The 15117-nt window shown below is 41.3% G+C and overlaps 1 protein-coding gene across 1 annotated transcript in view; it reads right to left on the minus strand.

Annotated features, from left to right (window-relative positions):
* me1 (malic enzyme 1, NADP(+)-dependent, cytosolic) overlaps positions 1-15117 on the minus strand; it is an 82089-nt gene that overhangs the window by 16749 nt on the left and 50223 nt on the right. The window contains exons 4-5 of the mRNA XM_037075464.1: positions 5770-5845; positions 3326-3487 (exon numbers count right to left, since the gene is read on the minus strand). Of these exons, the coding sequence (XP_036931359.1) occupies positions 3326-3487; positions 5770-5845 (238 nt within the window). The remainder of the gene's footprint in view (positions 1-3325; positions 3488-5769; positions 5846-15117) is intronic.

Consider the following 15117-nt stretch of genomic DNA (forward strand, 5'->3'; position numbering starts at 1 on the left):
CTGTGCATACACGGTCTATAATTGTATCCAGTGAGTACCTGTATCTAATAATACTCTAGATAAATAGTTGAACATTTTGGGAAATGAGTCCCACTGAGCATTTTTCAGTTGAAAAGACATTCAAAAAATGTCTCTGGTGACAAGACAATCAAAACTGCTTTTGTTTTTTTTGTTTTTTTGCGGTTTATGAGACACACTCCAAAAATGACAGTACCCTCTTATTTGGACATTACAGATGTGTTTTTAAAAGCAATAACATCAACTGTAACTTTGGGAATCAGACCAGCAACCCTCTGACTGATTAAAGGCCATGTTACCCCTTAAGCCACAACAGCCACTATGTTTCCAGTTTGTGCAATTTGCTCCACAAGTAATGGTTTGGAGTTGTCAAAGCTGTTATGCTCTAAGTGCTTGAGTATGTGCTTTACAACAGTGAGCACAAGACTGTATCAGTATTGTCTGCCTTTCAACTTACAAATGCACAAATTAAAAATGATTACACAACTATGTGTTTTTTACGACAGGTTGATGTTGTAACCATATCTTAGCCAGTTGAAAAGACAGCATACAGACGTTAGACAGACCCATTTTATACTAGAAATAAACACTGAAATCCCAGTCTGTGCTCACTTGGTATTGTCTTTATTCTAATCCGATTGATTTAGAGCTGGTCTCATTTCCAGTGTAATACTCACTATTTTAGTCCTACTTTGTATAAAATAAAACCAGCTATGTTAACAGTTGACAGATTCAGCTGTTAATCACAGGAGCATGTACTTCCCCTGAAACCACAAATTGTAATTTTAACATTTCTGTTTGTCTTGTGTCGTTAAACAAACGATTTACGATGTGATAATGACTGCGCTGTAGAGGTGTTGGGTAAAGAACTGTAATTCTGAAACTCTACAAACAAACAAATCAACAAACATGAGGGCGGTATCAGTCCTCTCTTGATACATTTGGAATAAGATCCAAATTTATGGAGAGAAAATGAACAAATATAAGCTGCAACAGACTGATCACAAGTTCTGCATCCGTGCTCACAGACACGTCCCTTACAGAAAACCACATGACTTTCGCATGTTTTCCACATGTACTGTATCACAGAGGGTCCACGGTGGGCAGCCGAGGAAGATTAGAGAGGAAACCAGGGAACACGTTATCCACTAAGACATGATCCAGGTTCAAAAATATCAGCGAATAAAATTAGAAATTGAGGCCTGGTTACTCACATTACCAGATGCAGAATATCTGATATAATATATCAAAATAGGTTTCACATGTAATACCATAAGTTTTACATATATGTCTCATAGGTTTGACAGTGGCATTTACACGAGTCTCACATGCAAACCCATAGGCTTCACATGGGTATCTGTGGCCATTTCACATATGAATTTAGATGTTTTTTGCATGTATTCCCATAACTTTCACATTTAAACCCATAGGTTTCACATGGGAATTTACATGGGCTCTTATGAATTATACCACGAGAATGTTCCAAACCAGATTTCAAACATGATATTAACATGTTTTCACAAGTTACATTTCCTATGTGCAGAATCACATGTGACCATATGTGTTTTTGCACATGAGATTTCCGTGCGTTTTCTCCTCAAGTAGGTATGAGCAAAACTCAAACAGGAATGGATCAAAGTCTCTGAGGCATCCCGTTAAAGTTGTGTCGTGATATCCATGAATGTCTTAAAGATTTATCTTATCTGCAGATAGTATAATCATCCTAAGCCAGAGCCACTCAGAGGAGTAGTGGACACACTGTGAAATGCAGATGCCAGGACTGGAAAACATCCAAAGGTAATGCTGAGGTGCATTCTGCAGGCCTGTACAGATAACGAGCAGAGGTGGAAGACTTGGCAGAGTGAAAGATGATTTTTACTCTCTTAATCCTGGCCCAATGGTACAAAATGGACTAATGGAGAAATATGATATCTTTAATGGGCTTTCTGGGAAGACTGCGGTGTTTCCGTTGTTATAATGCAAGGGCTGTCTGCTGTGACCCGGAGAACTCTGATGAAGTGTGTACTGGGTAAGTGCTGTCATGGCAGGATCTCAGGCCATCAATGATGCCATCACCTGCATGAAACCAGCAGGTTTCTCTCATTCTTAGAGGCCAATCTGAAAACTCTTCCACATTCTCTCTGCTAGTTACGTTTCTTGCTTAATTGTATTTGCTCAACTATCCCCATTAGCGTCTCTCATCCTTAATCCACTTGAGACATTTTCTTGGGTTGAAACTGAACTCCAGCAACTGAGTCATGTGAAGACTGTCTTGGAAAACGAAGGGCAGCTTCTGACAGGCTGAGCTCAGCTGTATCGGGCATCTGAGGTTGCCACGCCCTTGGCCAAGACCAAGAGCTGTGTATATATAGAAGTGCACACAGACTTTTTTTAGTCGGTTTAAGGCTACACGTGCCTCCCTGCACGCAGTTTGAATCATCTTCCAGGGACGCTGTCATAGAGAACAGAGACCATAGGTGTATAACTCCAGCGCTGTTGGCTGCAGCACTAACAGGCTGGCAGAGGGGAGAGGTGCTTTCCCAGCTGGCATCCATCAGAGGAGCTGCGCAGCTCACTCATGTAAGGGGTGTTTCCTGGTTGCAAAATGCAGAGATTTGTTTTCTTTTTCTTGACTGATTTCTGAGTCTGCCTGGCCAAGGTGGATAAGGATCATTTCCCTGCTGGCATACTGTATCATGTACTCACTGTACTCATGGCATATTGTTGGAGCAATATTTTGAGTTTAAGGGTCTGGGGCAGTAAAGTCGAGAGGTGAGCAGGAAGACCAAACACACTTGATCATTACTACTTGGGGCTATAATGACCTCGTTTCAGGGATGATTAGAGTTCCATCTAATTGAATTAAATCCATCTTGAGTTGAGTGAGACACTCTGCCAGGCCCCAGCTGCTCTGGAGCAAACCTTTGGCCTCTGCATAGAACGTCAGCAACAGACAAGTAAAGCAAACAATTATAAACAAAGTATTCCAGCATGTGATTGGTACTTTGCATGGCACCATCTACCACCAGTGTGTGAATGGGTGAATCTGACAAGTGCTGATTTTGAGCGGTAAGTAGACTGGAAAAGCACTATAGAAATGCAAGTCCATTTACCTATGTTTCATGTGTAATGCAATTAGAAATGTATGTGATATAGCATTGTATCAACAGTGAAAAAAAGTACAATATTTTCCTCTGAAAAGAAGTAAATCACAAAAAAAGTAAAAAACCTTTTGGTGATGAAAACACATGCATGACACATGCTTAAAGTTCTGTAAATGTGTGTCACATTACACCTCAGCTCCTACCTCATTGTCTGTGCCCACATCCAGCATAACGGGCAGGCACTGCTGTGGCGGCACACCTCCACAGGCTGTGTACAGGGCCAGTTTGCCCACTGGGATGCCCATGCCATAGCAGCCCAGGTCCCCCAGCCCCAGGATCCTCTCTCCATCCGTCACACAAACAGCCTGTTGATCAAACATGAAGTGTTAGCCACAGAACTGCAGTAGCTAGCCACACCAACCACGTAAACGATTTCAATATGTGCATAATGCCGCTGCATGTAGGTTATTCTTGAATTAGAATTTTACATCACATTTATACACAATTGAATAAGAAAAAAAAAAGAAGCAGTTCTGCCTCCATGCCTCGTGAGCTCAAATCTTCTTTACCAAAACAAGTCCACCCTGCTACCCAGAAACATGTTTTTTTCCCCTCTCTGTAAGCCAGGTCCTCCTACACCCTCCTGGCTTTCCACTCACTAGTCACTTTACTGTTTGAGCAATAAATGCGTTCCTCCAGGTTGATTCCACAGCATGAAACAAATCAGTTGTGCAACAGTTAATATCAGCAGCAGGAGTGCTTAATTTGAAGTGCTCCTAATTCTGAGGGTTTTTTTTCTTTTTCCACCGTTGGAGTGACGCAGATAACTCTGGCACAGCGTTTTAACAGTCCCTTCCTCCCACAATCTGACAGATTTAAAGGGTGTCATTAGTTTTCCCACTTGTGTTTAAAATCAATAATTACCATACTTAACACCATTAGCAGCTTTTTCCCCCCTCCCCCCAACTGTCACTGGTTAATATGTGACAGGGTGGCTGCCGACGCTTATTCAGTGGGCGACTACCTCGGCTCCTGTTTGCCCTCTATCCGTGTTAATGTTAGAAGCTGGCCATATTAGTTGAGTTTGTGATAAGACCACCCCGACAATGAGAGGCGGCGTGTCAGCGCTGAGGTAAATGCCCTGCTGTTGACAGCTGCGAACAGGTGGCCGAGGCTGCAGGTATATTTGACATGCCAGGAATGCCGACTGGTTTCGTCATTCTTAGTAGGACTAGATTATGACTTGCACATAGTTGCTCTTTACAGAAGATTAAAGGAATGTTTCAGGCTTTTGGGAAATTGGCCAATACAGCAGGACAAGAGAAAAGATACATTCTGGCACATTCACTATTTTTAATAACAGCCCAGTGCTACATGATTCACTTCTTATTACCAATAATACTGATTACTAATGGTAGTGTAAATGTGTTTTCTATCCTAATCTAACCATTGAAGGTATGTAGCAGTGCTCTAATTTTACAAAAGCAATATTTTTTTCATAATAATTCAATTTCACATGGGAAACCATGTGCAATTCAATGACTGCTCAGTAATGCAGACAGTCCAAGACAGGTCAACCTTCTCCAACTTACAAAAAGACAAAGTATCCCAATATAGTTTAAAACCATTATAAGTGTTGTATTTCATTTTAGGTTTTTCAGTTGCAAAACTTTTCTATGCTAGGATTATATTACAGCAAGTCTTTATTTCATCACTGTGATGATAAGTATCATGGACTGCTTTCACTCAAAATTGTTTATCCCCGAGTTGTGAAACTACTTCAGATAATGTGTTCTGCAAGTGTTTCTCCATAGAGACAATCTATGTATTTTCCACATCATAGCAACGTGTTCCTGATCGATGTGTGGCGCTTCCTTTCCTGCTGCAAATAAGTATTCTGTGTTGCTTGTCTGTTGCTCATTATCCATTCAGTAAGATCATATCAATAAAAAAATATACAGTATGTTGCATGCTAAATTCAGGCACATTAAAGACCAAGCCCGGTCACTTTCCATGTTTTTGAATTGTCAGCAAATTCCATGGAAAGACCAAAGCCAATTTTACGTTAGTCCACTCCATACTTCCATTTCCTGTCTCTAGCTCTCAGCTCCAAATCTATTAAATCCTAGAACAGACATGAAGCAGGTCTTTGTGATCAAAAACGATTTGTTTTTTTTCTAAAACAACTTGCCACTGTTGTTTATAATCAACCTCACTTAGCATGTAAGGGATACAGGATAACATGCATATAGCATGTACTGTATATACACCCCCTTACTGATACTGACGCAACATGGCTCATTGCAAGAATGTGGCACTTTTTCATTGTTTTATATTTTCTGGACAACAATGAAGCTCTATTAATAGGATCAGTTCATTACTGGTTTGGTCTTGTCATGGAATAGGTTGCCAGTAAACATTTATTGTATTCCTATCTTCGTCCTCAGCACTCAATTAATGTTGACATGGGGGGCAATTGATATCCTGAAATTTTGCATTTTTACACACATACTTTGCTGTGTTATCCTTTTTTTGGTAAAGTCGCACGAAAAAAAGACTCCGATTCTAAGCTTTCTGTTATGCGGGAGTGCTGGAACAACATGACTATTATCATACTTCATCCCTCTGTTTGTGTAATATAATTTACCCTGATATCCTTTTCTGGCCAGTTCTGGAGGAGTGTAGCAATGTGGCCACGGTCATGAATAGTGATGAAGAGCCCCCTGGAACACAGGAAAACAAACAGAAGAACTTAAGTCAGCAGAGGGGAAAGAAAAGAGAAAGAGACCACACTTTTTTTAACATGTTCAAAAGGCATCACAGGGCACACCGCTCATTGGTCTTCCTCTTACTCACATGAGATTAATGTCAGACTGTATGCTAATGAAGCGTAATATCACTTAAATAATCTTGGCACAATCAGTGGCAACACAAAAAACTCAACCAACTCATGACCACTTTGTACCTAAAAACTTCTTATCTGAGATTTAAAGGGAAAACAGCTTTAAGCTTGAACTCAGAGACTGTTTGAAGTTAAGCTGCTATTTCTTCTCTGCTTTTCTTTCTTCTGACCACGACTTTATTGAATACTGATGGCACCTGGGATTTGAATGTTAAGCCCAGAGCCCAGGGCCTCTGTGGGGAGTTTGCTTTGGACCCTTGAGGTTCCCCAAATATTCATTTATCTTAGTATCACCCCCACCCACCAACCCTTTCCTGTTTCCTTTCCTTGCTCCCTCGCATCAACCACCTTCCCTCTAGGACAATCCCAGGATAAAGAGATCATCTCTATGCGTGGGGTCCAGATGCTGTGTCTTTATATATGGGGGCAACACCTCCTCCATGTGCCAGTGACAGTAAAAACATCACTATTTGCAAGAATCTGCTCATAAAGTTTCAAACCCTTCCCAGGTCAATGCTTGTGGCGGAAGACAATGGGGAAACGTCAAACAGAAACAGTATGACGCGCTGTTAAAAGTAAGAGTGAAATATAGTGAGATGAAGAGAAAGACATAAAAGTGTCATATAAAAATGCTTTGAGAAGTCAGGGACACGGAGCGTACACTGTAAGCATCGGTTTCCACTTAAGACGGTAGACATGAAGAAGTGTTCAGCCATGCTAACGCTCGGTGAAGCTGTACTTAAGCACTGTTTTGGGCTAAATGCTAACATGGTGTCATCTGCGAACTAGCAAGTAATGCACAAAATACAGCCAATCTCATCTATCATGTATTTGTGTATAAACAAGTTTGGAGAAGTGATAATTTTGACCTGATGATGGCACAAGATGAAATGCATACACCCCTGTGCCAGATTTTATGGCAATCAATGCATTTGTTGCAGTTCAAAATCACAAAACAGTCTATCTAATTGAAATCATGATCCACAATCTAAATTGCACCCTTTAGTCTCAATTTTGAAATGCCCTGTAGACTATAACTAGACGTGAAATAGCCTGTGAAAATTAAAGCCCAGTATTGCACTAAAGATAGATATAGATCATCTAGTCATCAAGTTGGCTACTTACATCACTCTGTTGGCATGGTCACATAGCACAGATCTGCTAGTCACTGAGGTGATGTGAAATTTGGAAACAAAAGTTTAAATAAACACCTCAATCAGGATTGATCATGATCTAAAATTGTCAGATTGCCCACCCCTGAGTCCGAGGAGAAGTCTGAGGACCACCAAAGTGAGCTGACTACATCATCTGGTTGCAACGAATGTCTACATAATTTCATGGCTACACAGTGAACAGTTGCTGAAAGATAGCAGGCTGGAGGATGGAGAATGGATGACAGACTGACACTGCCATCCATTGACAGTGTTTACACCTTAAAATGCACTTTTAGAGTTCAAGCGGCTCTTCTATTCTCTGAATCGAAAACAAAGTTGAAGGACAAAGTAATACAATGTAGCTTTTAAAATAAGTTGAAGCTCACAAGTCCTCACTTTTGAGTGTCAGACAGTTGATATTGACATGTTAGCAAAAAAAAGTTTATGAGTTTTCTATTATGAGTATTTCTTTTGTCCATCTGAATCTAAAAACCTGAAACCACTGAATGTTCTGAAACGCGTTTGACCAAAGCTTCCAATTAGGTTACAGTAAAGATCATCTGCAATTCACTTAAATCTATATTGATCTGTGGCTTTTGTTCTGTCTTTAAGAGGTTATATTTCCAATAGAAAAATGAGAGAGGAAAAAGGGGCAGTCCAGTGTTCTACATCCTCTGATTTCAGCTTCTCCACTCTTGGTCCAAAAGAAAAAGACATTTGAGGATGTCACCTTGACATCGACAGATTAATTACTAATGGAAAATGATTGTTAGCTGCAGCACTAGGTTAAATGAAAAGGGGGTAAAAGAACATGGCAATAATTTCCCTGTGCAAAGAGCGCTGCAGGTCAGATAAAGGTCAGGAGGCCACTGACATCTGGCATCAGTCATTTTACACATGTTTAAACTTTTATGGCAATGTAATGACGCACATCTGCATACATTTGCCCGTCGAAACATGCGTGCATGGAACTGTATTGTGTCAGATGATTTAAAAGAGTCTGCACAGCTGTAGGGGGACCTGTAGGGAGCTGGACTAGTTTTGTCTTTCTGCAGTGGACGTGTGTGTGAGAGAGAGAAGAAAGAGGGGAGAAAGTGCAGCCTGCTGCGTTTGTTTACTTGAAGCCGGGAGGACATGAGCCACTGCCGGCCACAGCAAAATGAGAAATTTTGGGAAAGAACAGCATCAGAGCTCAGAGGTTGACCTCACGTTATGATTGTTGGAATACAACTTTTTGAGACAGATGAGAGCAGACAAGGAGGCCGGCAATAAAGCCTAATTTCTGTCAACCTGACGGTTACCAAAAACATTTCGGGATCCACTTTCCATCGTTCCTTTCCGCCTCCAATTTTCATTTTCTCCCACTTTGCGCTTCAGAGGAGTTGTCGACCTCATGACCTTTGACCTTTGAAGTATAATGATGAAGAGCTGCAGGAGTGCCTGCGCCATATTTTAAGATCAAAACACACACACACACACACACACACACACACACACACACACACACACACACACACACACACACACACACACACACACACACACACACACACACACACACACACACACACACACACCACACACATATACACACAAAAACACACACACTCTTTTAAGAAATCACATTGGACATCTTACAGTACCCAGAGCATCAGAGAGCTAATCTACAGTATCTCATGATGTGGGGAGCCAGGCTGCTTTAAATCCATCATCACCGCCTCTCGAGATAATGATGATCTTTTGAAACGGAAAAACACACTGCTTAATGACGGTATACAGCAGCTGTCACGAGGATGTGTATGATATGAAAGCATTTCGTCTGCAGTCCAGAGATCACTACGCTGTGTGTGTATGTGGTAAACCGGGTTAGGGTTAGATGTGTTTAATGTATTTGCTGTGAGAACATTGTTGCGAAATGAAGTCATTTTGGCTCGTCCAAAATTTCCTCAAGGGGTTACTGCTGGGTTAGGATTTGCCTTTCTTGTGGTAAACCCTCTGCCCTGTCTGATGAGCAAGTAGCCTATCCCTTTATGAGCAATGCCAAAAGAATTCCTTTGTGTTTTTTGCCATGTATCCACTTCTATTTTTAGCTTACTATTTGAACTGTTTACCTGTAGGTCTACTTTTAGAAGGCTATTTAACAAATTTCACTCTGTCAACCATTTACACAGTTTTTTTTTGTTGTTGTTGTTTTTACCTATTTCACTATTGTTTTATTTATCCAAACTGTACTATATCCATAACTTACAGCCCACTATGTGAACTGTTTATTTATTACACACTATTTCAATCCTTATTTTTGGCAAACTCTTTCAATTGTCTAGTCAGTATTTTTCAACAATTTATCCATCACCTGTAACTTGTTAACAAGCACTAACTAACTAACTTTACACATTAATTATTCATGGTGCTACAGCTGACTCATAATGTGGATATTTTTCATTAAATTAAATTTCAAACGAGAGTGTGATATATTTTTCAACATATTGATGTCTTTAGCCTTGAAATATGTGTGTGTGTGTGTGTTTTTGCATGTCTGTGTGAGCGTGTGTGTGTGTGTGTTTGTCAGACTGCTGCTGCTGAAATAACCACAATGTCCCATTTTCTAGCTGAGAGGAGGGCCACAAAGCTCCGAGCTGCCATGTCTGGCTCCTCCTGTAAGAGAGTGTGGTGAGAAGAACAGAGAGGGTAAAGAAAACAACCTGATGGCCTGAAACAGCCCCACCGCTGACCTGCAGCCCAACACAAAACACACCCCGGGGACCGTGGAAGCTGGCGGGAGGAAAAGCTGCTTTCCACACCATGACCCCAAAACACTCTTAGCCCCATGAGGAAGCTGACCTCCGCTCGCTGACCCGTGTCCACACAAAACACCACCAGTCCGCCATTCTTCACCTCCACTGCATAACCTTAAACTTCGCCATGCTGGACGCCCTCGCTTAGCAAGCCACATAAGGTTCAACTGACACAGTGGACACAAATCAGGGAGAAAAGACTGTGAAAATAGTGTTAAAGGTCACAGTCATGCACTGTGAGATTTCTCCAACTAATTAAGCTCTGAATCTGCCACAGCAGACAGGTTTTAATGGTTGGTCGGTGTCCCCTGAGAAAAATTATGACAATGTATTTTCCACTTGATTTTTCTAAATGTGTTTGAAAGGACCTAATTGGAGCCAACATCTTGTAGTGTGACTCTGACCAGAGGGAATTGGTAAATGTCAACTAAGTGACGAGGACAATTCTTGTTTTGTGAATGTGTGACTTCAACTTTTTCACCCAGATCTTAGACAAACAAGTGTCAAAGATCTTTGTAAAAGCTGAGGAAATTAAACCTATTATAAGTTTTCTCATGCCAGAATGTATAACATCCTGCCAATGTAAAGAAAATACATTATTCAAAGGATATTAACAGATTTCTAGGCGTTGGGCCCATTCGTCACCTCATGAAATACAGTACATGATGGGCCCCAAACCCTTCTCTCAGGTCCAGTAGCAGTGCTGTTCCAGTGGTTTCTTTGGCATGAAGCAATGCCTACTTGTGACCCCTCAACACAGGTTAAGCTGTTAGGTACATTTAATATGTGTTAAAGTTCACATCGTAGAACCTAGAACTGGATATTGAGCTACTACTCGAAATGCGTTACCCCATCTTTTAAAGTGCGTGCACTGGCCACTAATGATTTATATCATGATGTCAACTAAAGGTGCAGTGCGTAGGATTAAATGGAATCTTCTGGTGTGGTTACAGATTGCTTTCAAATGATCACTCCTTGTCCCATCCTCCACTGAAACCAGAAAAATAAACAGCCCACTCTTGAGCGCTTTGGTTTGTACATTATGGGTTACCGTGGAAACACGGTAGCGCAACATGAAAGACGAACTCTTGCCTCCTTAAATGTAAAAGGCTGATTCAGGTTAGTTTCAGGTGATTTTACACAAAGGAAAACAAAATTCTAAATATCATATTCTATTATTGCCAGTAGAGCCCCCTAAATCTTACGCACTGCGGTGCACGCACAGTTTTGTAAGGAGTATAAATAAGGCATGGCAAAGCTCAATCATGCTTGATATATTTGTCGAGTGTTACAGGGGAGCAGTCCAACCCATTTCTAGTATTTCACAAGAAAAAAAAGAAAGAAATAGTAGAATCTGCAGAAACGTTCTCCTTTCTCTGATTCACCTTGAGAGCCCTCATGGTTTCTCGCAGGATCCCTTGTAGTCTCCTGACACCCAGATTGACAACCAGTGAAATATGGAGTGTGCGCTCTAAAGTAAACATGGGTGAAAAGCATTGTTATAGATTGAGAACACTATAATTTGAAGTTCTGGGCATTTTGGAGAGTAGGAGTGTAAAACACAGAGTTAATCAGATAGCTAAGCATTTTTCTTTCTACACTGTAATTTTCTTTAAAGACTTACATAACTACCACAGTGGCTCATAAAAAACCCTTACAGTATTTAGCTCTTAAAGACATACTGGGATTTCTGAGTGAAAATACCAATAAACCATGTCCACTGAGTGCACAGGTCTTATGAGTCAAATTCACATTGAACCGTGAACATTTCACTGTATACAAACTTAAGTAATTAACATTTGAATGAACTGCTCAGTGATGTTACCTGCACTGGACAGAAAACAGTTAATCCATCTCTGTACCTGGTCCAGCCATCAGCCAGCTGGTGCTGTCATTGGCTTTGGAAAACCGTTATTGTTAGACTAGTTACTTTCTCATTTACCCAGAGCTGTTGGACACACTGCATCTTGGTTATGCAACAAGACAGGTTATGAAAGCCATGTGAAGCCGTGTGTCTCTCACGTGAGGGTTATGACAGCACATTTAAAGCAAACACAGTCACTCTCAGACAGCAGTAGTCCTACCAACACACTTCATTATGTCCTGTAGTATAATGAGGTCCTATATATATGCAACAAACAAACAGGGACTGAACAATCAATGCACTGTAAACTCCAGCTCAGTATGAACATTGTGGTACATAAAGCAGAGGGGTGTCTGCAGAGGTACTGTCTGCCTTTGAAGGAAAGCAAAATACATGTATTCAATGGCAGAGCTCCCCCGTGGAGATCCACGGCTTTTCAAAACAGGTTCAGACAGGAGCATCACTCCAAAATTAACAGGGGATCCTTCTGCCAGACCAGCTGCTGGGATATCTGAGACATCGTTTTATTAAATCTGGGAAGTTCAACAGACACAAAAGCACACACTTGCCAAAAATAAGAGATTAACATTTAGAAATTCATTAGAATAGCCTAATCTGCTCCAGTTAAAAACACAGTAATAAACCGCAGATTTTGATGTGAGGCCATTAGTTACCAGACATTTGCTGTGTCAGCCTTTTCAAAGAGCGCTCGAAGGTGGAGATATTGTTATTTTGGATAAGCACTAGTCTTGCTTAAATCATTATCTGTCTCAGACTCCAATCAGACAAAGTCCAGTTAATATATTGTATTATTCTTGCTTTGGGGGAGACCTATCCTATAACACAAAGAAATCATTTTGTACAGAATTTGGTTTAATTGAGTTACAGACATAAACCTGTCTCTGTCACTTGTTAGCAAAATGACAAAACTGCATTCCCCTTGTTAATCTGCCACCCCCCTTCATCCTGAGTTTGGACCTTGGTCAGCCAATCAACAACAACCAACGTTTACTCAGCGCTACAGAGACAACACGGTGGGACCACAAGAACTCCGATTGGCTGCTTGTGTTTTTTCATAAAGGTTTCTGGTGCCAGCCATACAACATTATACCTTTAATTTAAAATTCACTTTATTTGGTAATTGTGTTAATCAATTACATGCAATTATTTTATTAATGAAGTGTATGAACTGAAATGCAGACTGGAGGTTCTGACTTGGCTTTTGGTGTAAATTAAATGTAAAAAAAAAAAAAAAAAAAAAAAAATGACACCACAAAATAATGAAGTAATTTGTTCACTGAACAACAGATGTTTCTCATGAAATAGCAGCAGTGTGTTAATCTACTTGTGTTAATCTACTTTTTTCTGAACAGCTTGTGGTCTAGCTTGCTAATTTCTGACATGAGGAATGAGAAATGAGTAGTTTGTTCACCACTTACACTCTCAAAGTACTGTAGCTTCCTCACCACTGGGCGTATAAGTGCTCAATAGCATTCAGATAAATCATCAGTGGTTTCAATACGCCTCAGTTTCCCAGCAGCCAAAGTAGGAAACAAACAGCAGCAAGATGGGATACGAGACTTCAGCTCATGACTGGAACTAGCTGAGTCTTGGTTACATCTCTGTCGAGGTAAACCAAACATTTAATCTCTAGCCATGATGTGACATTAACCAGCGTCGTGGGTTTTGCTCCACGTGTTCATTTGTGTTGAATCTCAGTAACCAAACTGTCACTACACTGAAAGACGCTGGTCTCAGCCAGCCGTCCGTCTGTCATCATATCAGGTGAGTAGAGTGTTCTCTGAGGTACAGAGCATCATCAGACATCAGACAGCCCAGCGCACACGCTCATGCACACAGACATACAGCACAAGGAGACGGAGTCATTTCTATGACTGGATGTGGTATCTGACCACACACTGTAGAAATGAACTGACAGCACAATATTTAAGCAGGGAGACCGCCGGTTTCAACTTTCTTGCTTCCTTCCCTGAGTGCTTTTTAATAAGTTAATGGCTTTCCATGGAAAGAGGGGAACTTAAGTTGACTTTATGCACAAACTGCAACATACCTTTAAGTATCCACATAACGGGAGAGCAATAGTCAGTGTTACTACTTAAGCTGTACCCTCAGTTTTGCTCATACTGATCATTTCCAAGGCAATTACGTAAGTGAAGCCAAAGGAGTGAAGCTGTTGGCATCATGAACAACGCTCTAACGCTGCAGCGCGCAAATCAGCCAAGCAACTGACTAAACCAATGGAGGAGAGGGAGAAAAGTTGGTGAGAACAGGGGGCCCGGCTGTGCCAATCAATAACCATGTTCATGCTGCAGTCTGAGCTGCTGCACACTCTGCCCATTTTAAAAATAACTAATTGCAATGGAAAAGTTGACCGTCTAAGAAGCTAAATATGCAACAGGGCTCCAGGAGGAGGAAAAAGTGCTCTGTAAACACAAAAAGAAAAAAATAAATAGAAACGACAAAGGGATCCGGGCCGCGGGTGAATAATTTAGCATCAGCTCAACAAACACAAAGCTCCAGGCCGTAATCCACCTCTCCATCTCTGTCCAAGCACAAGTAGACCTTCAGTTCCCTGGGGTCTGTTGCATCTCAAAAATATGCATTGGTACAATTCCTGAGGGGTGACTTTTTGTGTATTTCATCTAAGAATTTATCTTAATAGCAAGTAGCAACTGTACCCAGTAATTTCTGTTGAACCCACAGCTCCTCATCACTTGGGAACTGAAACGTGATGGGCAGGAATTCTCTTTACAGTCCTTTTCCCTTCACATCCTCCTCTCTACACAGAGTATGACTCTGTGAAGACAATGCACTCTTCTTCTTCTTCGCCGTCAGCCTCCCACCCGCCATGGCACGCTCAGACTGTGTCAGGATTCCATCACATTATGAGGATTCAACACGTCGCCTGAACCACCCTCTCTTTCTACACAAGCGAGAACCAGTTCCAGTCACCAGCCTCGGAAAACCATAACCCACCCCCACCTCATTCCACTGCAGCCCACTGAAGTCGGCCCGGGCCTCCGCACAACAACTAATCTTCCCTCGTGAAGCTTTTCCAGACTCGCACATGAAGGAAACTCTAGAGAATTCGAAGCCAAAATGAACACAGTTTAGCCAATCTGATTGGCCTTTCATCACTTCGGGTAACACGCTGAGGCAAAACATAAGACGGCACGGAATCTCTGACACAGCCAGACCTGCAGGTGAAGGAAAATAGCAACCAGACTCTGTGAGTTTCTGGGCTTTCAAACTGTCTTCT

Source organism: Acanthopagrus latus, chromosome 17, assembly GCF_904848185.1.
Source record: "Acanthopagrus latus isolate v.2019 chromosome 17, fAcaLat1.1, whole genome shotgun sequence".
Taxonomy (NCBI): Eukaryota; Metazoa; Chordata; class Actinopteri; order Spariformes; family Sparidae; genus Acanthopagrus; species Acanthopagrus latus.